This window comes from Apus apus, chromosome 6 (genome assembly GCF_020740795.1).
Source record: "Apus apus isolate bApuApu2 chromosome 6, bApuApu2.pri.cur, whole genome shotgun sequence".
In the NCBI taxonomy this organism is placed as follows: domain Eukaryota; kingdom Metazoa; phylum Chordata; class Aves; order Apodiformes; family Apodidae; genus Apus; species Apus apus.
The window spans coordinates 3,983,996-4,006,006 of NC_067287.1; the positions used below are offsets into that span (position 1 = coordinate 3,983,996).

A 22,011-nucleotide genomic window follows, 5' to 3' on the forward strand; every position below is an offset into this window, starting at 1 on the left:
CCTCTCCGCCTGCCGCGCACCGACGTGCAGCTCAGGGATGGAGACCCGGACGGGGGGGGATTGGGTGCCTGTTTCTCCAAGACCTCTCCTCGCAGTCGGGGGTCTCCAGTCCCCTCCGTCTCTGCCCGGATCCCCCCCCTGCGCCCTGCGCTGCTTCTGCCCTGCGTGGCACAGGGACACCCGCTCCCATCCCACCCACAAATGACCGAAACAAACAAACAAACAAATTTCCCAATAAAATCTCTGATGAGCTGCAAAGACCCATTGGGGGGCAGGAAGGGGGGGGGTGTCTCCTTCCTTCCTTCGCGGTGCTTAATCATCAGGAAGGTGTTCTCCGGTCAGGAGCATTTTGGAGGGCAGTCGCTTCTGCCTGTGGCTCGCACTCCAGCCCTTGCTTTAGGCACATGTTCAGTGCACACAGTTCAAGAGCAGTTTATCTTAGCTTAACGTAAGTAAAAGTGTAGTGTCGGATCAGTGTAGCGTTTGTTTCAGTTTTCTTCGGGAGAGGGAGGAAAAAAAAAAAATCATTAAAAAAATCAGAAGTGCTGTAACAGATGTAACTCTTGTCAGAGGAGGGAAATTGGTTCGCAGCTCTTTAACACAGCCCCACGTTTACCTTCGGAAAGGAGCGAACGAGGAGGCAAGATGCGAAGTTTATCTTTGCGCTGAAGATTATTTCGAGCTCTTTGAGAGGAAGAAAGGGCTGCGGGTTGTGCTGGGAGTTGGGCATGAGCGGATGGAGGCTCAGTCCTATCAGTCCCCTTTGCAGATAAACGCCTTCGCTCAGCATCCCCAGCTCGGGCTGCCTCTACTTACTTCGACATTAGTTCTCAATTACGTGCAGTGTAAACCGGCTTTTTGATTAACAAAACAGCAGAGCATTGGTTAAGAACACTTAAACTCCGAAAAAGAAAAAAAAAAAGAAGAAGAAGAAGAAAAAAAAAAAAAAAAGGAAAAAAAAATCCCCCTGGGAAGTGGGCTCTGAATTGGTTAATAATGTGCAGTACTTGCTAAATTGCTGACTTCCAGATGTGGAAAATATCTTTCTTGTTTAGGACCTACGTAACCTGATTGGATTACGACAGAAGCGTCACATTGGAAGGCTTTTGAGTGATGATTTAATTAACCATACAGTAGAAAGCTGTATTTGCCAGGAAACCCCTTCCATATTTGCATAACCAATCCCTTCAGTGCAAAGGTGGAGTCTGGGTTTCTCCTTTTTTTTTTTTTTCTTTCCCCTTTTTTTTTTTTCTAGATGTAATTTTATTTTAATTTTAATACTTGAAAGAGGTGAAAAACTTGTAACCTCCCTGAAGTTCAGTCCCACGCGTTACTCGTCCGCGTTGTCTCTCTGCCCATCCAGCTACTTCCAAGGGAAAGCAGAGCCAGGAAGAGCCCATCTCACCCCTGATCCCTATCTGTGAACAAAACAGATAGACTGTAAGATCTCAGCACGTTTGGGTTGTTGTTTCTTTTTTTTTTTTCCCTCAGATTTAGCTGACTATTCAAATAACCTGGATGTGTGCTGAAATGAAAGGAGGGGAGAGAAAAAAAAAGCCCCGTAAGAAACGCGTTAAGGATAAAAATAAAACAGCGCCAAAACGAGCAGGAGTCAGTCAGTGCCCGAACAGAGTTTAGTTTCTAGGCTTGATGTTAGGGTAAGTTTTCCCCTCCGCAAAAGACGAGAGCTCGGAGAGGGGCTGGGAGCCGGGACGGTGCTGGGCGCCGGGCGCAGGATGTGACCACCGGCCGGCTCTGCGGGCGGGCAAGGCGGGGGGGATCCCTCCCGAGGCGGGGGAGGGGGGCCAGGGATCCCGCCTGGGGATGGGAGGGGGACGAGCGGCAGGGATCCAGCCTGGGGGCAGGGGATCCGGCGGGATCCTGCCGGGAGAGGGGAGGGATCCGTCACAGATCTCGCCTGGGGGCGGGGGATCCCGCCGGGGGAAGAGACAGGGATGCAGGCGGGGGGTGGAGGGGGGGGGGGGGAGGGCAGGGGGCAACACACGCACCCCGGAGGTGTAGGAGGGCAGAAGATGCGGGTCGGGGGAAGCAAGGGTGCATCCCGGGGGGAGAGGAGATGAGCCTGGAGGGGGGGAGAGCAGGGATGCGCTGCAGGGAGAGGGGAACAGGGATGCACCCCTGGGGGCAAAGGATGCAGTCGGGGCGGGGGGCCCCCCGGAGAGGGCGATGCGGTGACGGGGCGCGGTGAGTTTCCGCGGAGCGCCGCGGCGGGGTGAAAGCGGCGGAGCGGCGCGGAAAGGCGCGGAGCGGCGGGGCGGGGGGCGGGCGCGGGGCGGGGGGCGGGCGGGAGGAGGTGGAATTGCATTTCTGCCGCTAAAGCGTTCGCGGAGACTTCAAGGTATAATCTATCCCAGATCCTTTCCCACAGAGAAACTTGGCGATCACGTTTCCACATGATGCTCACGTTTGGTGCTCTTCAATTATCCCTCCCCACAAAGATAGGTGGCGTGTGTTTCAGGGTCTCTCCTCTCGCTCCTACAGAAAAGAAAAAGAAAAAAATGTCATTAGAAGAGGCGTAACACGTCAGTCCGTCCCCAGGTTTGTGTTTCCTGGAGTGGCAGAAAGAGATCAGTCCTAACCTGCCCAGCAGGAATAACGGTCCTTCCGACAACTCTTTGCAAGGCTTTTTTACAATTTCTCCAGGAGCTGCATCTCCCTTCACCTTTTCTCCTCCACTTCGCGGCTTCTTCATGCTTTTTCTTCTCACCATTTCTGGCCAAAACTACAAACAAGACTTCGCAGGTAGGTTCGGAATTTAGTTCCATTTTCTCTCCTTTTTTTTTTTTTTTTTCCTCCCCTCCTTTTTTATCACACCACCTCACGCTCTAGCGGGCTTATTTAATTTCGATAGCATTTTATTTTTCAGCCTTTTGGCTTCTTTCTGGCTTGCTTATACTTGGGGCGAAAATTCTCTCCTTTTATTTTAATGTTTTAAACCGAAACCTGAAGTCACACCGGTGTCGCTCCGGGAAGGGGTGAGCAGTTTCGGGGCTCTCAGGGCTGTGCCATCACCACCCCTACTCCTCTTACCTGTCAGCCAGGTACGGGAGGTGCCTTTTACAAGGCAGCAGCAGAAGTTTTAGTGCTAGGAAGGAACTTCGTCCTCCTGCAAAAAAAAAAAAATAAAAAAATTAAAAAATATTTTTATAAAAAATCAGAATAATAAAAAATAAAACAAAATAAACAGACAAAAAGAAATCCCCCCCACCCACCTCCTGCTCTTTGTTTTTCAGGTATCACATCTTAGGTCGGAAAGTTTGCAGGTACCTGTTAATGCTTTGCAAGCCCTGAGCCTGCAGAGCCAGCCCGGCCGGGCACCGCTGGAGCCCCAGCCCCGGGCAGGGCTCCCCGGCCAAGGATGTGTTTTCCCCAAACAGAAAGTTTTGCTGTTTTGTCTGCATAGTCAGTTTCATTTCTTTATTTTAATTTGTGAAGTTACACCTTAGTTTCTGGGATCCTGAAGCAAGAAGTGAAAGTACTGACTGGAAGTTTAAAGTCGTTTACCAAAAGGCAAATATTTTACATATAAAAGCCAGCCAGTCCTCTGGGAAGAAAAGTGTTGTCGAGATCTGGAGGTTTAATATTATTGACAACTTTTTGAGGGAGGCTGAAGAGCAGGGAAGGTAGTGAAACCCATTTAAAACAATTCACCAGTGGTCGTTTTGCATTAAAACGCCAATTGCCGAGGCAGGCTGAGGGTCCGGGCTTGCCTCAGTTCCTATCCTGCCCTCTCCTCCACATCTCCTGGTAGATCTGACACAGTGATGCCATCATTGCCCACTTCCAAGAACGGGAATAACTGGCAAATACTGAAGTTTCTAGCACAATTCTCAACCTCTTCCTCCGCCACATGCATCCACATCCACAGAGCCACCAATTCCCTCTGTCCAGGCGGAATCCCAAGCAGGAGAGTGCGAATAAACATGCTGACCCTGCACACACTCTCTCAATATTCCCATCCTCTAACCTGCTAAGAGATTTATATTTATTTTATTTATTTATATTTTTTTAGCCAAGCAGGTTTTAAAACCGCAGACGCTTGAAAAGTGAGTTCAGACAGCATAAAAAGACCTAGCAGCAAGACACTTCACTGCTCAGTCCTGGTGTGAAGCTTCAGCAAAGTAAAAAGACACCAGAGAAGGGGGAAAAAAAAAAAAAATAAAAAAAGAGAGAGAGAGGAGAAGATGGAAAAAGATAAAAGAGAGGAAAAAAACAAAACACTTTGATGAAAAAAAAAAATTAAAAAATGAAAAATTTGTTGAGGCAGGTAATAATTTTTTAGGGTTTTTGTAAAACTCCCAGTGCAGGAGAAGACAATAGATGCGAAGGCGAGGGGGGATCCTGCTCAGAAGAGCAAGGGTTAATTGTCCTTGTTTTACAGTTTGCATCTGTTACATCTTTTATAGCCCCCTGTTTAAACTAATCCTCAAGTCAAAGCATCTTTAAAGCTACAGCATCTTCTTGGAGATGGACTGAGTTTCAGGAGCGTTCTTGCAGCAAACCAAATGCTCCTGCCCTCTCCCTTTGACAGATAGAGCCTCCTGCACAGCCCGAGCACACAGGCACACACACAGTAGGTCCAAAAGTTTGCAAGTTTAAAAAAACAAGAAACAACAACAAAAAACCCAACAACAAACCAAACAAAAAAGATATCTATAAAACCAACTGAAAGCCTGAAAACTCTGACAGCGGTAGTTTTGATTTCTGTTTCTTTTCTGGGAAGAAAAAAAAAAAATGACACTGTGAGGCTTTGTTTAACTGAGGGGCAGGGGAAACCCTGAATATCGTCAAACTGACTAAAAAGGTGACAGAGGTTTATAATTACACTCCTCGTTGTTAGGGGGAGGGGGGAGGTCTCCGTGCTGTGCTTTACCCCAAAAGGACAGGGGAGAGCCATGTTTCCCTCTCCTCTTATCACTTTGCGGGAGGGCACTTGGGGGGTGGGAAAAAAAAAAGAAAAGAAAAGAAAAAGAAAAAAAGGGAAAGAAAAAAAGAAAGAGAAAGAAAGAAAGGCAGGAGAAGGAGGAGAGCAGGGTAGCCTTTCATGTGAGAAGAAGTTCTAATGTCAAATTAAAGTACTTTTAGGAGGAAATGGTCCGCCTAGCATTGAGTCAAACAGCCTACTGTAAAAGCTGTGCATTCCCTCATACGGTCATGAGTTATGACTCATTTGAGATGTAATTCTTGTCTCTCTCTGATCTGCTTTGCTGGTGCAATACACACACACACAGGGAGGGAGACACACACACACGCTCACGCAGACACACACACAGACACAGACACACACACAGAGAGAGCGAGAGAGCCCCCCCCCCCAAATAAATAAATAAATTATAAAGGAGCAATCTGCCCGGCTGGGGAGAGAGGGGGGGGAGCCCGCTCCGTCTGCATCCCACCTCCCCCGCCACGGCAAACCCCTCCGCCCTGTGTGCGTGGATGGGTTCTTTTTCGGGTGCAAATTCGGGTCCCCTTTGGCGCCCTGCGTTTAAATGGGACATCCCGATGCCCACATTGTCGCTGTGTTTGGTTGTTACATAGAGCCTGCGTGCTGCTGAATCAGGGGAGTCGGGGAGTCCATGCGAACTGCTGCCATCTGATCCACTCTTATCAATGAAGCAGCAGATCATGGCGGATGGCCCCAGGTGTAAGAGGCGAAAACAAGCCAACCCCCGGAGGAAAAACGGTAAGCCGACCCCCCCACCCCCCTCCTCCCACCCTCCCCAAGAAAACTTTTTCCGGCCGGTTCCGCCGCGGAGAAGGGAAGGCGGGCGGAGGTGGCGGGAGGGAGGGGGGGGTTGAAAAAAAGCCGGTTGCAGGACGGGGAGGGAGAAGGGAGCCGGGGCGGGAGGGGGGGGGAAACGAAGCCCGCCCGGGAGGCAGCGGGGCTGGCTGCCCTCCGCCTCGCGGCGCGGAGCCGTCCCGCGGAGGCTGCGCGGCCCCGGAGCGCCGAAGGAGTGTGTGTGTCTTGGGCGGCGGGGGGGGTGTGTGTGAAGAGGGGAAAGGAGGAGTGGGGGGGGGTAGCAAAGCGCCGCCGCCGCCCCAAAGTTTGTTGCGCGGGCGCGGAGCGGGCCGGCCGCTGCCCCGAGCGCGGTGTCGGCCCGGTTCGGCCGCCGCTGTTCCCGGGGGTTGGGGCGGGGGGGGGGGGGGGGGCGTTGGGAGATGTCAGGGTGGGGGAATGGAGAAGCGTGGAGTTGGACAGAGGGACGGAGAGGGGGAGGAGAGGCGCGGAGAGGCGCGGAGCGGGGCGGGCGGCCCTGGGAAAAAAACCCGGCAGCGTGAGAACCCCGAGGCAGGCTGGCACCGAGTTAGCGACTCTCTCCGGGTGCCGTTGGGTTGGCTGCGTTGGTTTTGTTGGTTGTTTTTTGTTTGTGGGTTGTTTTGTTGTTTGCTTTTTTTTTTTTTAAATTGTTAGGGACTCGAAAATGAAACTTCCTCCTCCCTAATAATTAATAATCCTAATGAATTTGGTGCCCAATTGTCCATAGTCGCCCTCTCCCCCGGTCTCCGCCGGGCGCGGTGGGCCCGGGCTCAGTGGGACGCGGTGTTCTGGGGCTGATTTCACATTTGGCAGCTTTCACTGGTGCGGGTCTCTCTTTCTCCGTCTCTCTCCAGTCCCTCCCTTAGTTTCTTCCTTTCTCCTCCGGCTGATAGTCTCTCCCCCCCGCCCCCCCCGCCCCGGCAGCCTCCCCCTCCCCACCCGCAGCCCCTCGCATGGCCATCCCGGCCCCACTTTTCAACAACTTTCCTCTCGAGGAGCCGGAGGAAGGAAGATATTTGCGTGAACCTGAACCCATGCGCTTATAGCTCAGCTACTTCACTTAAGTGGAGAGGTGGAGGTTGGGGGGTGGGAGGGGGGGGAGAGTTAAGGGGGGACACGGACGGACATAACAACAACAACAAAAAAAAACAACACATAAAGACAAGAGAATGTTGATTAGAAACAAATGATCCTGGGCCCCCCCCCCCCTTTCCTCTAGGTTGTGAGTGTGAGTGTCTGTGTGTGTGTGCGTGTGTGTGTGTGTGTGTGTGTCTTTTTCTTGTTGTGGTGGAGGCGTCGAGCCATATGGGGGAGTGATAGAGGAATTTTAGTCAGAAACTGTTCGTTATGTTACACTGGCTTTTCCCTTTGTGTTGTCTTTGATCTATTTGCTTGGCTTAGTATTACCAAAAAAAAAAAAAACAACACAAAAAAACCAACAAAAACCACCAACAAAAAACACCCCCCCCAAAAAAAACACCCAACTAAAATAATATATTCCAAGCAGCTTCCCAAGGATCCGTTCCTTGTTATCTTTTTTTAGTCTCTCCCCCTCCACCGCCACCCTTTACTCTTGTGTCTGTCATTATTTAAGGTGGTCCTCACAGAGGAGACCTCCCCTTCCCCTCATCTCTGGGTAATTTAGTAGACATTAAAATTACACGTAATGTTTCCCTCTCCTCTCTTGTGTTTCCTCTGTTCTTTTTATTAAATGTTGGTTATTGATTTTCTAAAATCAATGTCTGTTGTGGGGCTTTTTTCCCCTTACAAGTATCTAAAGCACGTTGCTGATCAACTGGATAACAAAAGCTTTGTGTCAAGTAGCCTTTTTTCTTATGTTAAACAGTCATTTTTGAGAGAAAAAGAGAATGAGATTTAAAGCAACGCATCCAGAAGTGCTCTTTTGCAGTAAAGAATATTCTGAGTGTTTGAGGGGTCTTTATTCTTCTTCTTCTGCAGCCTCCTTGCTTTTCCGTACAAGATTATTAGTTTAGCGTGTTAAACCCATCACATGCTCTGTGAGCAGGGATGCGTCTACGTGTTTAATATTTTCTCAACACGATATAAGTCGCAAAAAAAAAAAAAAAAAAAAAAAGCCCTAAAAATAAAAATCTGGGTGCCACTGTTCGCCTAGGACAGCAGGGCTGCAGCCTGCTGTGGTTGCAGCCCAGTTTTTGGGCACACGTCTGGGCCGGGGTGGCACAGATCCTTGCTGCTCCCATGCAAAAGTGTGTTTTCAGGGAGCTGCACTAACTTGGGAAGCCACCACACCTGGGAGCCGAAAGTTTAATTGCGATTTTTGAGGTAAGCACTGAAAGATCCAGCCAACTTCCCAGTGTGTGCGCTGGTTAGGCGAAGGTCTAACTTCTCCCTTCAAAGTCTTGCTCTGGCCAAGACAGGGAGGGGGAAAATAAGTCTCGACCTTCTGTCCGTCCACTCTTCTCTCTTTGTGCTCCACGATTTGTTTCTTTCATTCATTTCTGAGTGAGAAATATCCTGGTTCTGAGAAGCAGGTAGACGAGCGAGTGTGTTTGGTTAGGGCTCTTTTTTCTTTCTTTCTTTCTTTCTTTTTTTTTTTTCATTTTCTCTTTCTCGACAAGCACGTATCCAGTGCCTTTCCCGTTGGGAATAGCCCAGGATTTATCTGGACTGAGTGGATTTTTCTTCTTTCCTGAATTCGTGGAAAAGATGTCACTTCTGAGCTTGTGTCTTTGCTGATAACCCCAGGAACGGTGATGCTTATCGAAATCAGACAGAAATTCCTTAGAAACGCAGCAGAACCAAAATAAAATTTAAAAAACACCAAAACAAAAAAAAAAAGAGAGAGAGAGAGGGGGGAGGGGGGGGGGGTCATCGAGGAAGCAAGGGGAGTGTGGGTGCAATCACATACAAATTACAGACAGGGGCAAAACAGAATAATCCAACGAATGCCTCAGTGGGCTCCACGCCTGTGTGCGTGTCTCTGCGTGTGTGCGGGGATGGGCAAGGCGCGGGGTGAGATAACGGGGCTGGAGAACATGACGGCGGAGCTAAAGAGGGGGGAAGCTCGGGATTTTCCAAGATAACGGGGTTGATCTGAGCTGCTGGAGTGAAGGAGAGGTGTGCGGAGGAGGGGGGTCTGAGAGAGGCGATATGGAAATCAGGGGTGAGGGCCCCCCCTCCTTCCTCTTTGGAGGTGGGGGGGGGGATGAGGGCAGGACGGAGGATGGGAAGGAGAGGACCCCGAAATCCGGGCGGGGGGGCGGGAGGTGAGCGGAGCGGCAGCCCAGGAATGCGGCGGAGCTCTGGGAAGTTCAGTCAGATGATTCCCAGCGCCTGACTCACTTCGCGGCACTTTCACTCGGGAGAGAAGTCGCGGCGAAGGAGGAGGAGGAAGAGGAGGAGGAGGAGAAGAGGGCAGGGAGCCCCCTTTCCGCCCCGCTCCGCACGGGCGCCCCGCAGAGGCTGGGGCAGCTGTGGCGGCCGGTGCGCCTGTGCGGTGCTGCGCGGAGCGGTGCGGAGCAGGAGGAGCCGCTGTCCGGCCGAGTGCCCTGCCCTTCCTCCCTTGATGAGCCTCCTCTCTCCTCCTTGTTGTGGTTTGGCGTTTGTCGGGTGGTTGTTTTAGTTGGGTTTTTATTCTTTTTCTTTTTCCTCCTTCTTTTCCTTTCCCCCCTGAAAAATAAAAACTAAAATTTAAGTCCCCAGGAAGGAGGGGAAGAGGGGAGGGGGGAAAGTTGGACCTCATTTACTCCAAAGTTTCAGTAAACAGCACTCTTTGATTCCTTTGCCATCTCGCTTCCAGTTGTAAAGAAAAGGGAGAAAGTTCAATGCTTTCAGGGCGTCTGATCCGAGGGAGAGCACAGACCAAACAAGCAGCCACGATTATACTCGCTCAGAGCCTTTCCCAAAAAGATACCCACCCACCCTCCTTTCGGGGATGCTGGGGAAGGGGGAAAAAACCTCCTTCACTTCCCACTTGAAAAAGAGGTTGGGGGGAGGGGGGGGGGGGGGAGAAGGAAAGAAAAAAAAAAAAAGGAAAAAAAAAAAGCAAGCCTGCCTGCTGCCTTTAGTGAGTGGGAAGTGAGGTTTGTCTTCCCTGCCTGGAGAAGTTTGGAGGTAGCTAGACTGAAGCTGGGGTGTGAGGAGGAAAGCTGCTTTTTGTGAAATTCAGGTGGCAGAAGGCAGAGCGGGCATCTGGGAGTGCTCTTTTTCCCGGGGAGCTCTGCAGGGCTGGGAATCCGTTGCGAGGAGATTACTTCCAGAGTTGGTTCTTGGGTAGGGAAACAAATGTACTACCTCCAGAAAAGCACCTGGAGATAGGTATTAAAAATTAATGCAATAAATGCGAGTGACCAGGGCGTAATGATTCTCCAGCTACATTTCCTCCGTGCAGATTCATGGCCAGACTGAGCTGTGACAAGGAGCACGGGAGGCTGTTTTCTGTGTCAAGGCTGATCTATTTATTTTATTCTGAGTTTCGAGAAACCCAGCGAATCTGGAGATTAGTGCCTGATTTACTGTTTGCCATTTGTGACCATTCGGCACTGGCTGGCTTTTGCTTCTTGCACATGCCTCGGAAGCAAACTTTGGGGGGAATTTCTAATTGCTGTAAGAAAATGCATTTGATGCCTGGAAAAGCCATATTAGAAAAGGGAAAAAAAATAGAAGGAAACCATTACAAGTTAATTATCGGTAATTATACATAGTCAACTGGCCAAGGTAGGGAAAATGTATGGAGGACTGAGATGCAAGCTCTCAGGACAGGCTGGTAATACTCCCCAAGAAAAATGTGCGTCTCCCTTTAGAGTGGAAAGAAGGGTGTTGATTCTTTTACAGCAGCCCCACATTCATTCCAAGAAATAGGAAATTCTTTGCCTCACAACAGTTTTTGTCATCTGCATTATCCCAGTGCTTTTAAGGTGCATTTTCTCCTCTGTGAAAGAGAACTCTTTGTCCCTTTTTTCTCCAAGACCATGGCTTCCCAAGGTAGACACTATTTTGTGCCTGTCACACAGAAAGGGAGTGCAGGTTTGCAGTGCTCACAGACAATTGATTGTCTGCCCTAATGTGTTTCATTTACATGTTTATAACGTCAATAGTGCTGGGGTGTCCACTGTACCATTCATTCCAGCATTCCCACAAGGGTGCAATTGTCTGAATGGCCAAGTCAGACACCTTTTTGATTGCTCTTTAGTTGTCTTTTTAGAGTATAGAGAAAAAGGAGAGAAATCTGTGATGCAGAAACACTAGTTGAAAATATTTCAGAATTAAACGTCACCATTAAAGCAGATGTGAGCATTAGACAAACAGTATATTTTAACTAAGGTTCTGAAGGTGGAAACAAATTCTGAACAGTGAGGATGGTTATTGCTCACGACATCCACTCTTGTTCCTAAATTTTTTTTGGCTTTTAAGAAATGATTTCTCGTTTTCATTTTCATTTCAGCCCCTGTAAATGCCGCCACCTCCTAACTCTTTGTGTGCTTAACTGTAATTCGCGATTTTTCCCCTATATATTTACATATCTGTTTATATCAACAGCGTCAGCTAACCACTTGGGAAGTCTGTTGAGAGAATATTTAGGCTGTGGGAAGTATACACTTAAAAAAAAAAAAAAGTCAGATCCAAATACTTCATCATCAAGCATTTCTGATGAAAAAACCGAAATGCCTAGATTTTTTCTTGCAGCAGTTTAACTTCAGTAGCTGTGTACCAACTTCTGACGCCTGCAGTTGCCGTCCTCTTGCGCTGTGAGCTTTCAGCGAAGTGTTTCTAGGAGTTTCCAAGTCAATAGAAGATTACTTTTTAAGGTGTGCTCCGATGGTTTGATATGCCACGCTGTCCTTTATCACTGGAGTTGCTTCTCAGGGAGGCAAGGAACGATTGCTCGTGTTTCAGATGCGACTACACAAACCACGCAGCTTTCTGGAACTCACGTCCAGAGGCACATGTGTGTACATGTGTGCACACCTATGCCCGCGTCTGTCCTATCTGTGTGGTTGTGGTATGTATAGGTACGCCTAAGAATAACGGGCCGCATTTCAGACTAGATCATTTCCCCCTGAAAACGACGCAGATCCCAACAGCTACAATTAATACAAGTTGACCTGTTCCGTCCGTGATCCATAAGGGAAAAGAGCACTGAGTCCTGTAGCTTCTGCTCGGGAGGTGAAGCGAGGGAAAACTTTTTTTGTTGTTGCTTGTTGTTCTGCTATTTTGTTGTTGTAATTTTTTTTAAAAAACGCCTGTTTGTGGAGTTATATTTTTTTTCCCTTTTTTTTTTTTTTCCTTTTTTCCCCCTTTTTTTTCGTGCCTAACAGGGAAGACACACACAGTAGATGCACCGTTAGCTGAACCCCTGACACGGCGGTCTTTTGAATGCCTTAGGTATGATTTCACTTTCGCTCACATCAATGCTGACCTGAATGCCTTTCATATCTGATCCGCTGTGTCTCTCCCAGTAAACATCCCCTGAGGGGAGAACAAAGAAAGGAGCTCTTCTTCTTCTTAATCACAATTCAGCCCATTCACCGCCGGCAGGCTACATTTGCATTCTGCAACAGAAAGCCAAGATGAAAAGAAAAAAAAAAAAAAAAAAAAAAAAAGAGTGAGAAGAAGGGGGGAAAAAGCAGAAGGGTGGAGGCTGAGTAAAATAACTTAGGTGTTTGTAGCTGTTTGTTGGGCTTCCCCTAGTTACAAGCCTTATATAGATCCTGCTGTACCCAGCCTTGGCTCTTCTGACAGGCAGATAGTGTTACAAGATGGCATGCCTGTACTATTCATGGCCACTCGCTCTAACACTTGAGGTAGAAAGTGTCAGAGAGGGATCAAATTCTACTCTGAGAAGTCTGTTATAGTTAGGGTCAGGTGTGTGTACTCTCAGCTCTTGACTGCTGCCTATTATTTTGTTTTAATTACTATTATTGTTTACTCACCATGACCTTGGGGAGAGGGGGTGGCTGGGGGTGAGACGGGCTTGGCCACCACTGGCGAGCAGATCAGCGGTGAAAAATCGCCCTTGTCCCAGTGGAAATCGATATATTTTTTAATATTTTTTTTGAATTTTGGGGGGGAAGGGTCGGGCTGGCTGTTGTCGCGTCTGGCAGGGCCGGGAGCGGTGGCGATGCTGCCGGCTTGGGGGCCGCGGGGCTGGTGGAGGTGGCCCCGGGCCCGGGGGTCGCGGTGGTGACCCCGGGCTGGCCACCGGCTCGGCCTGCCCCGACCCAACGGGGAAAAGCAGCGACTCAGCAAATCCTCAGCGGCACCAGAAAATGCGCACGGAGGAGGAGGAAGGCGAGATTTGGGGAAGTTTCTGTAGCTGGGCTCCCTCGTGGGGTTTCGTACTCACGTTCATGTACATTTTCCGCCTGTGTGTGTACCCCCCGCCCCGACCTCCCCAGATTTGCTTGTTTGTTTGTTCTTCAGAAGCTCTTCAGTGCTTTTAATCAGACAGTTAAAAAAAAAATAAAATGTTGAGATCTTTGGTCGTAGGCACTTTTTTCTCACCAAGAGAGGGTTTATTTATAACTGGATCCTGCTTACTGAGAAGTATTTAAGCCCTTTCAGGCAGAGCTGTCAAAATTTCCTGTGTTGTTTGCCTCTATCTGCAACATGCAAAAAGTAATATGCAGTTGCTGGTGTTGGAATAACCCGGGTAGTGCAGAAATCTCAAGTGACAAGTTTTCAACTACACTTTCTCCTGCCGACCAAACTGTCATTTTTTAATTTTTTTTTTTTTTTTCCCCAGAAACCACTTTTAAGATCTTAACAGGTTATTTTTTTCTCCCATCAGTAAATAGATTAGACGTGCTAAAGCAATTTAGAGAGGGAAGAACAGTTTGAACAATGAGGAGCGGGAGGGATGTCTTATTTTCCTGTAGCTGCTATGGCAGATTTCACTCATAAGGAGCACACTAACCGAGATGTTACCAGTTGAACAGAAGCATGTGACACAGATTCCTGATTTTTTCCCAGAAGATTTACAGAATTTACAAAAAGAGATTATCTCTACACCTTCCACCCTCCTAACCACCCCCATGACCCAAGCAATGGAGGATTTAGGCAGATTTACTTCAGTAAACACCTTTGGACACTTGGGGAAAAGTAGGAGTCTGTTTGCAAAAGCAGGCTTTTGTTAAGTGAGGTGCTGGATAATGCTTTACCAAGCAGCTGTGATATTAACCTAACCAGTAATGCTGGAAAGAGCCTTAACTCCTTGTGGGCTCCAGGGCCCTGCCTGGAGTAGGCCCTGCAGGTACTGGGCCCTGGGGAAGGAAACTTTGTGGGGGGGGACAGGGACACACAGGTGAGGAGGTGGCACTGTTGAAGCCACAGCAGCCATTCAACCTGAAACATCTTTGATTTGGTGGCAGTTGATTCTTTTGGGGTCAATCCATAAGATACAGGGCTGGGAAGACCTATGAGGCATCGCCAGGAAAGGTTCCTCCAGGAGTGGCTCCTCCATCAGTGAGGGGTTATCTATACATCTGTGTGTGTACACACACACACATACAGGCTCCATATCTACCTCCACGTATATAGCACCCCAAAACCTCTCTCAGAAAGCTCGCAAGTGTTGCTGAGAGAGGGAAGTCAGTTTAGGATTTGCACTCACGCAGCGAAATAACTGAGAAGTTTCCCCAGCAAACCTGTATGAGTGGCTTCCCCTTCGCTCCACTTTGCAGAAAAGCTGTCAGTCAGCTTTCTGTGGGGCTTCACATTCCCAAAAGTGAACTTTTTTTGTTTGGTTGTTTTTTTTGTTTTTGTGAGAAAGCTGCTTCCTACTCTTTTCTGAGCCTTTAGAAGAAGGAATGAAGAAGCTAGTTCTTTTTGCTGGGCATAAGGATAACTTTGCAGGTGTTTCCTTTTTTAATTTGAGGAAGATTGCTTCATTTGGGGATTTTTGTCTTCGAGAGTTCTTTATTCTTTTTTTTTTTCCTTAATTTTTTTTTTTTTTGAGTTTAGGTGTCAATGTTAGAGCAGCCACAAATGTGTGAGAAAGCAAAGGGTATGAGACGTGACAGAATTAAAGGTGTTTGCTATGTTGTTACCCGTGTGTCAAGCTGCAAGCTCCCTTTGTCACAGCCTCCTGGTGATTTGATAGTGCGGATCCACTTCCCTTCCAAGTGATACAGCAGTTTCTAACTGGGGGGGTGTTGGGAGGGGGCGGGGGAGGGTTGGTTATTGCGGTGCTGTCATTGCTATTGCATTTGCCTCCCCAAATACATTTAAACACCTCAACATTGCACACACCCCAGTTCTCCCACTTTGCACAAGGGTGCTGTGCACTCAAGCACCAGGGCAGCAGCCATAGCATTACGGTATCTGGCATGGAGCGTCATTTGGCAGGAATGTCATCTGCCAAATCATCCCATAATTACGTTTTATGTTATTTGTATGAATGACCAAGCATGCAGTATTCCTTTTGAAATCAAAGGAAGGCTTAAAGCGCGTTTTTGAATACTTTCAGACCATGGTCAGGTCACAGTTTGGGAGTTGAATTAAACTGATCTCATTTGTGATCTAATTGAGGTTGGCAACGACCTTAGCAGTAGCAATAACATACAAATACAAATCAAAGAGCAGAATTCAGCAAATCAGATCTTTTGCTCGAATTCTGCCTGGGAGTTATTCTCCGACTGCCAACAGAGAAGTTAAACTTTGTCCTGCTTCTCAGCGGCAGTGCAAGCCTTGCATATTTTTCGGGTCTTTGACAGGAAAGTTGGGTTGGAGAGAGATGATAGGCACACAAAGGCGAGGAGGGAGCTGTGCCTCCTCGGACAGGGAGTGAGGACAGGAGCAAGGCACAGCGACTCGTCACGTATGTTTCTGGAGAGCCCAGGGGTAGAAAGCGTCGGGGGCTGAACGGGGGAATATGGTTAGGAAGGAGGAATAGGTGGCTGCTATCAGGGACGGTTATTCCGAGCGGAAAGTCAAGGCAGCTTCTTATCTTTACATCTATCGCTGCGGATTCCAGGAATGTAATTACCAGAGTGGCTGCGAATTGTTGACAAATTTTCCCTGGGTCTGTCGGGAGCTGGTTGTCGGGAGCGGCGAGGCTGGCAGCCGCGGCCCGGCGGGCACCGGCCTCGACGGGGAGGGCTACGTGCGGGGCTGCGTGGGCCCCGGTGTAGTCCTAAAAGTGGGGTCCTTCACCCTGTGGCAATAAGCGACATCACCCGGGGGGTGCAGGGGCCGGGTGGAGCCGCTCGCCCCAGGCCGGGCATCCCCGTCGGGGCGGGTGGGCGAGGGCCGGGGGCTCCCAGCGCCGTCCCCCTCCTCAAGCCGGGATGCTGCAGACCCCCTCTCCCGGGACCCAGGAGGCTGTGCAGGGCAGAGACCCCCGGCACAGCCCGAGAGCCACCCCCCTGCCCCTCCCCGGGAGCATCCCCTTCCCCCTCTGCAGGGCAGTGCCAGCCCCTCTCCCGCCCGCCCTGGTCCGTGCCCGCACCGCGGTGCGGAGAGCTGCGGAGACATGCGGAGCGGTGCGGGGCGGGCTGGAGACGCAGCAGCAGGCGCCATGCGCTCGGGCGGGGGAGTGCGGAGCTGCCTGGCCCTCCCTGGCCCCGGGGCAGAGGTGTCAGCCGCTTCTTTTGGGCGGAGAGGAGAGGGGACACACAGGACACACGGGGGCTCGGCGGTGTCACCCGCCGCTGCCGCCCAAACCCCTTCTCGGGGCGAAGTGAAACCCGTCGGAGGAGCAGCCTGGCTGCCCCCGGGAGACTGGTTCCCCCCGCGACCCCCGTGGCCCCCCGCAGCCCCAAACTTTGCTCCTGAGAGGAAGGGAGGGAGAGGAGGAGAAGCGGCTCCGCGCTGCCTGCCGCTCCTTCTGAGCCTGGGATTTCGAGTGTGTCCTCAACTTCCCCCCCGCCCCTCGCCCCAACCTCCGGGCCATAATTTTCTTTGACTAAAACCTGTTTACTCGCCTCTTTGTTTTTTGACGTTAAGCGAGTTTCCATCTCCTACTCCTGCGAATCTCTAAGAAATAGATAAACCATTATATTCTCCCCCACTCGCCCCCCCCAGCTCGTATTTTAAAGCAGCGATCCTGACAGCAGTACTATTATTGCACTTTGTGTTTTAGTGGATGTTTGCTGTTGCTAGTTACAGCAACACTTATCATAAGACAGCAAGAAAAGAGTAGTCCCTGGTAATTAAAGTAATGAAATATTCATTTACTCTACCTTTTCAGTAGTCTCACAAATTAGGCTGCTACATTTAATGCCTGCACTGCCTCTGTTTTTATTATAATGGCAGCTTTCGCATCTGCAATTAGGACTAATTCTGACAGTTACAATTTCTGAGGGATGGTAAACAGTGAACGAGATGTGCAGCAGTGGTATTACACGTGAAAAGCCCTTGTCTCTTTAACCTTGTTGTTTTTTTTTCTCGCAGAGGTTACCTTTTCCCGATGGTGCAAAATCGACTTGACATAACTGTTCATCAGTTTCAGGGTTTTCCCTGGAGGTATTTGCATCAAATCAGCCCAGTCAAGCTTCAAGTTGAAATTGGCAGGCCAGAAACTGACAGGGTAGGGACTGGGAAAGAGACAGCTAAAGTGCAGGCAGCGAGCTGACAGCAGAGCGGGCAGGCAGGGGATGAGGGCTCAGCACCCGGGGCTGCTGCCCCCCATCTCCCCCCGACTGCCCCTGCTTCCCCCCCAGTTCCCCTCAGTACCACCTGGTCCTCTCAGTCTCCCCCCAGTCTATTCCAGTCTCCCCCTCACTGAGCATCCGAGGGGCTGGGAGCCCTCAGCAGTACCCGGGTGGGTAAATAAAAAAAACCATAAAGAGGGGGGAAAAGGTGTTGTAAAACACGGAGTAAAGTGCTGAGATGAAGTTGCTGTTGCTAACAAGCTCCTCTTGATGCAGGCCTTTGCAGACTAGGGTCGTGTTTTTGCACTTAAGAGAAGTGATGGAGAAGGTTGTTAATACCAAGGAAAACATATTTTGATGGGCTCAAAAAACCCAAAACCCAACCCAGAGAGACCTTCATCTGGGAAGATAATTACATTAGAATCAAAACAAACATTTCCTTGAATATGTTATTTCATTTATCCCCTGTCATGGGGGGTGAGCTTCAAGTGGAATGACATGAAAAATACTTTTTGATAGATTAGTTGCCAAATAGGGATCATTCCCTGGGACAATCCCCCATCCCAACAGAATTTTACTGCTTTGAAAATAATTCCAAATCTTCTGTAACATGGAAGGGAGCAGCACAGCAAGGAGCAGGCAACACCATGAGACCCATTCCTTCCTCTAAGGTGGAAAAGAGCAAAACTGCATTACTTTGCTGGGGAAGAGAGCTGACAATAGATATTTTTCCCCTAAATACACACATATATATATATATAGTCTTTACCAGATGATTAAAAATCCCTCTCACTTTTCCTAACAGACTTGTGCTAAAGTAAGCCTTGCTTTCAAACAGTTTTTCAGCTGGGTGTGTGACAGGCATTGGCTGATCTGCTGATGCCCATTCGACAGGCACTGTTGAGCTAAAGTGGTGTGACGGCACAGTTTTGTTAAGCTGTGAACAAAGGGCTGGAGATGCCTCGCTGGCATCATCCATGTGCATATTGGCCTTGTCACAGTTTTGCTTGATTTAATGCTCTGTTTATTCCTAGATATTAGAACTTAAATTCCAAACAATATGTTTTCATATACTGCACACAAACTTTATTTTAAAAGCTTTTGCTCCCGAGAGCTACGGATCTGTTTGTCTGTCCAATATCCATGCAGCAAACATTTAAAACGCAGCTCCCGGAAAAATAGGTGGCCAGTAGGCTCTCAGCTGTTATCCAGTTTAAAAAAATGGGATTTCACTTTTAAAAAAAAGTCTTAGAAGGGTAAAAGATTTATTTCTTCTTTGATCATTTGTGGAGAGTTGTTATTTATTTCAACAGTGGATTTTCTTATAAGCTCCTAAGGAGAGGTTGCCCCGTGTGCAGGCAGGGCACGCAGGATGGACTTTTCAAGTGCCATATCATCCCAGCAGTGTTGCTGTGATAAAAGCAGAGCTTTGCAAATACCTGTAAGCAGAGTCAGAGGACTATTGGTTGGCAGAAATAAATCCAGCTGGTTTGTGGCAGGTTAGTGGAAGGGAGCAGGAAACTGGATTAAGGTTTATACATATATATGTATGTTCATTAGGTGGCCACAACTTTATATCTCAGCAGTTCATTAAGGGAGAATGTAAGCATGTGAAGGTATATTTAGGTTCTGATTCTCTTCTTTTAGAGGTGCTGTAGGCTTTGGCTGTAGAAAGTTTTGTGTGTGTGTGTTGTTTTTCTTCTCCCCTATCTTTGTCGCCTTTTTAAACTCCCTTCAGGTTTGCTGCAAGTGTTTGTTAAGAGATTAGTTAGCCAGCTTCCATGGTGGAGGTAGCCTGGGAAGCAGCTCGTTGCTGGGAGGAATGCTCACTAGGTCAGGGTGTGAAGATAGAAGGAGCTGCCCAACTGGGGCCGGGGATCAGGTATTTTCCTCTTTGTTTCCTATCTGAGACAAAGTGCTTATAGAAAGGTTTGTGGTGAGACATCAAATCCCAGCAGGAGCACAGATGTTCCCACTTTTACAGGCTCACCAATGAACATTTCAGCTTAAGCAAGTTTATGAAGTAAAAGATTTATTTATTTTGCCTTACTAGATGCAGCATCTTAGTTTGATTGTGTAAAAGATCGTATCTCTCCAGCCACTCCTGGTTATTTGGTCCAAGGCGCGGTGCTTTACTTGAGGGCTACAAGTAGGGGTGGGAGAGAGGGAAAGAGGGGGTGGAGGCAGCACGCAGCAAAATGAAAGTATTCCTTCTCCAAACAGTGCAGTCTAGAGCCTAAATCTGAAATTGAATCTGCTGGGCAAAACCTGTACAATTTTTCTACCTGCCCTCAGTCTGCTTCCTTTCAACTATGACAGTTTTACTAACTGAAATGAATGGCCCTGCTTTCTCCAGTACCTTTCCTCACTAGGCGTTTACATCAAGTACTTCAAACAGAGAGCTGGGTGATATATGTAGGGGGACAGCTTGCACAGAATAAGCTTTAATGGTTAATTTTTGTATAGCTTTACAAATGAAAGGGACTTAAACCTACTAGCAGTATAGATCACAAGACCTTATGTGGTCTATTCTTCTCTAGATGCACAAGAGATTTACGTGCCTAAGTCCCATAAGAGTTAATGGGAGTTACGCATGTAAATCTCTTCCACAGTGAGATAATAGACCCTTTTATGTATGGATAGCTGGATTCTTGCAAAAGTCACCTACCAAACAGTAGACTTTATGTCCTTCCCTCTTAACAAATATTTATAAAGTGAGCAGGCCAGCAGATGAGACCAGGAACCCCTGAAGATGTCTCCAAACCACAGTGCCCCCCATGCCCTCCCAGAGGGTAGCAGCAGGGGAGCCAGCCCCAGGTCTGCCTCGTCCCTTCTGCTCCACGTCCTGGTTTTGATCTGCAGTGGGTGACATTGCAGGTCTGGCAGCGATGGGGTAGCACATGCGCTGACATGGCCTCTCACCTCTTGGCAAGTCCAAGTTTGTGGAGACCTCTCTCTTCATGGATTGCATGGAGATTGGGAAGGGAAGAACTGCCACCTGTCTCCTAGGGGGTCCCCCCCGAGTGCTGCTGGCAGCACAGGTAGCCACCAGGGTGCACTTATGTCCCTGCACCCCATCCCATCTATACTGGGGGATTTATAGCCCCAGGGTGGGAGAACCCTAGCAGGACTGCCCTGGGGTCACAAGCAGAGCAGGGTGGTGGCGGTACTATCTCCCAAAGCCCAGGTGCTGCAGGTGCCACACATCTGCTCCCTTTTTGCTCTAGCACGATGTCCCTCCCCGGGAAAGCAAGCAGGCTTTGCCTCCGATGGGTACCGTCTCCAAGCATCTCCGTTGGGATGTATGCATAACTTGGACGATCTGTATCTGCCAGGAGTCAGATAGAGATCTTACCCCCTGTAACTTGTAGCTGGAGATAACCTGTGCCACGACACACGCGTGTCAGTAACAATTCCCGGGTTTTGTGAACCACGGCTCTTCTTGCCATCATTGTTCCTTTCCATCATTCGCCTGCTCCTTCCCGAGAGCGATCTGAGGGAGTTGGGTGAGCTGCAGCCTCGCCAGCCCTCAGCTCCCAGTTCTGGAAAAGAACAATAAAAAAACCACAAACCCCAACAACCCAAAAAAACCCAAACCAACTTATGCCGTCAGAGTATCAGATTAAATCCAAGGGTTTCTACCAGCGGCGGGATAGGAACAGCCCATTGTGTGTTGATTATCCTATCATCAGCCCCAGCTGATAGTGGGATAGCTCAAGGAAAACATACTTTGGTTACAGTTGATTTTCAGATTCCAAAATGGTGCTGCAAAGTCTGTGCATGCCTAATTATATTTTATGCTAGGCTGTGCAATACAAAATGTATGCTGCAGCAATCAGTGAGTTAACAGTATCAATCAATTTGTAAACAGATGAAGTCACTCATTCCCAAACTGGTTTTCCAAAAACAATTACTAAATTACAATAGAAAAAAATTGTACAGTTACTGTATTTGTGTGCTGTGTTACAATCAACATACCAGGGAAACAAAACAATTTAATGCAGAAAAATCATCATTCATCTACATTATAATTGCTTCTTTTTCACATCTACAGGGCGGTTAATTAAAATTGTGATTAAATGCGGTCGCGCTGCCTAAGATGTCTTGCCCAAAACAGGTGGTACAGAATTTAAAAGTAAAAAAAATGTAATTAGCATTGGAAATTGAGAAATTGCCTGTAAGAATCAGTGTTAATTTCAGTCAGTGATGAGGTAATTTATAAATGAATGCAGTGGAGGCTGTGCAAATGCACAATTGCCTTCCTGCCTATTCTTAGCATTCTCAGCATGCAGGTGAAAATGTTTTCAAAATATTGAGGTAATTTGAAAATCAATCCGTGCATTCGGTATCTTTTTTTTTTTTTTTTTCCCTCCCCCTTCCCAGTAAAGGCTGAACAAATGCTGCCAGAGATGGCACAATGCATCAGCTTTGCACTTTTTGGGGAGCGATATTCCGTGTGTCGTGGCATCAGCGAGACTTTAACCAAACAAAATGTTTGGCTAAGATCCTTGACAAAGGCCAAAAATGTCGATTGAAGTCCCTGGTAATCCTGAATGTCTTCAGCTACGGTATGTGTTTAAATGACTTGGTATCAAAAAAAAAGTAACAGCAACCTGCAGTGAGTTGAAATAGTGCAGCACAGATACCGCAAAATAAAAG

General features: G+C 48.4%; 1 protein-coding gene and 1 long non-coding RNA gene across 3 annotated transcripts in view; one reads left to right on the top strand and one right to left on the bottom strand.

Moving 5' to 3' along the window:
• Nucleotides 1–885: 885 nt before the first annotated feature.
• LOC127386161 (uncharacterized) lies at nucleotides 886–3,372 on the bottom strand. The gene is made up of 4 exons (XR_007889825.1): nucleotides 3,289–3,372; nucleotides 2,601–3,127; nucleotides 2,426–2,496; nucleotides 886–1,418 (listed from the first exon to the last, which is right to left on the bottom strand). It is a non-coding gene; the product is annotated as an uncharacterized LOC127386161 (long non-coding RNA).
• The window catches only part of ZEB2 (zinc finger E-box binding homeobox 2), a 115,425-nt gene continuing 96,087 nt past the window's right edge, over nucleotides 2,674–22,011 (top strand). The window contains exons 1-2 of one of the 2 annotated variants that reach the window (XM_051622752.1): nucleotides 2,674–2,763; nucleotides 5,560–5,704. In XM_051622752.1, coding sequence (XP_051478712.1) covers nucleotides 5,654–5,704 — 51 coding nt within the window. In that variant the 5' untranslated portion in view covers nucleotides 2,674–2,763; nucleotides 5,560–5,653. The remainder of the gene's footprint in view (nucleotides 2,764–5,559; nucleotides 5,705–22,011) is intronic. The other variant, XM_051622753.1, reaches the window with a different exon arrangement.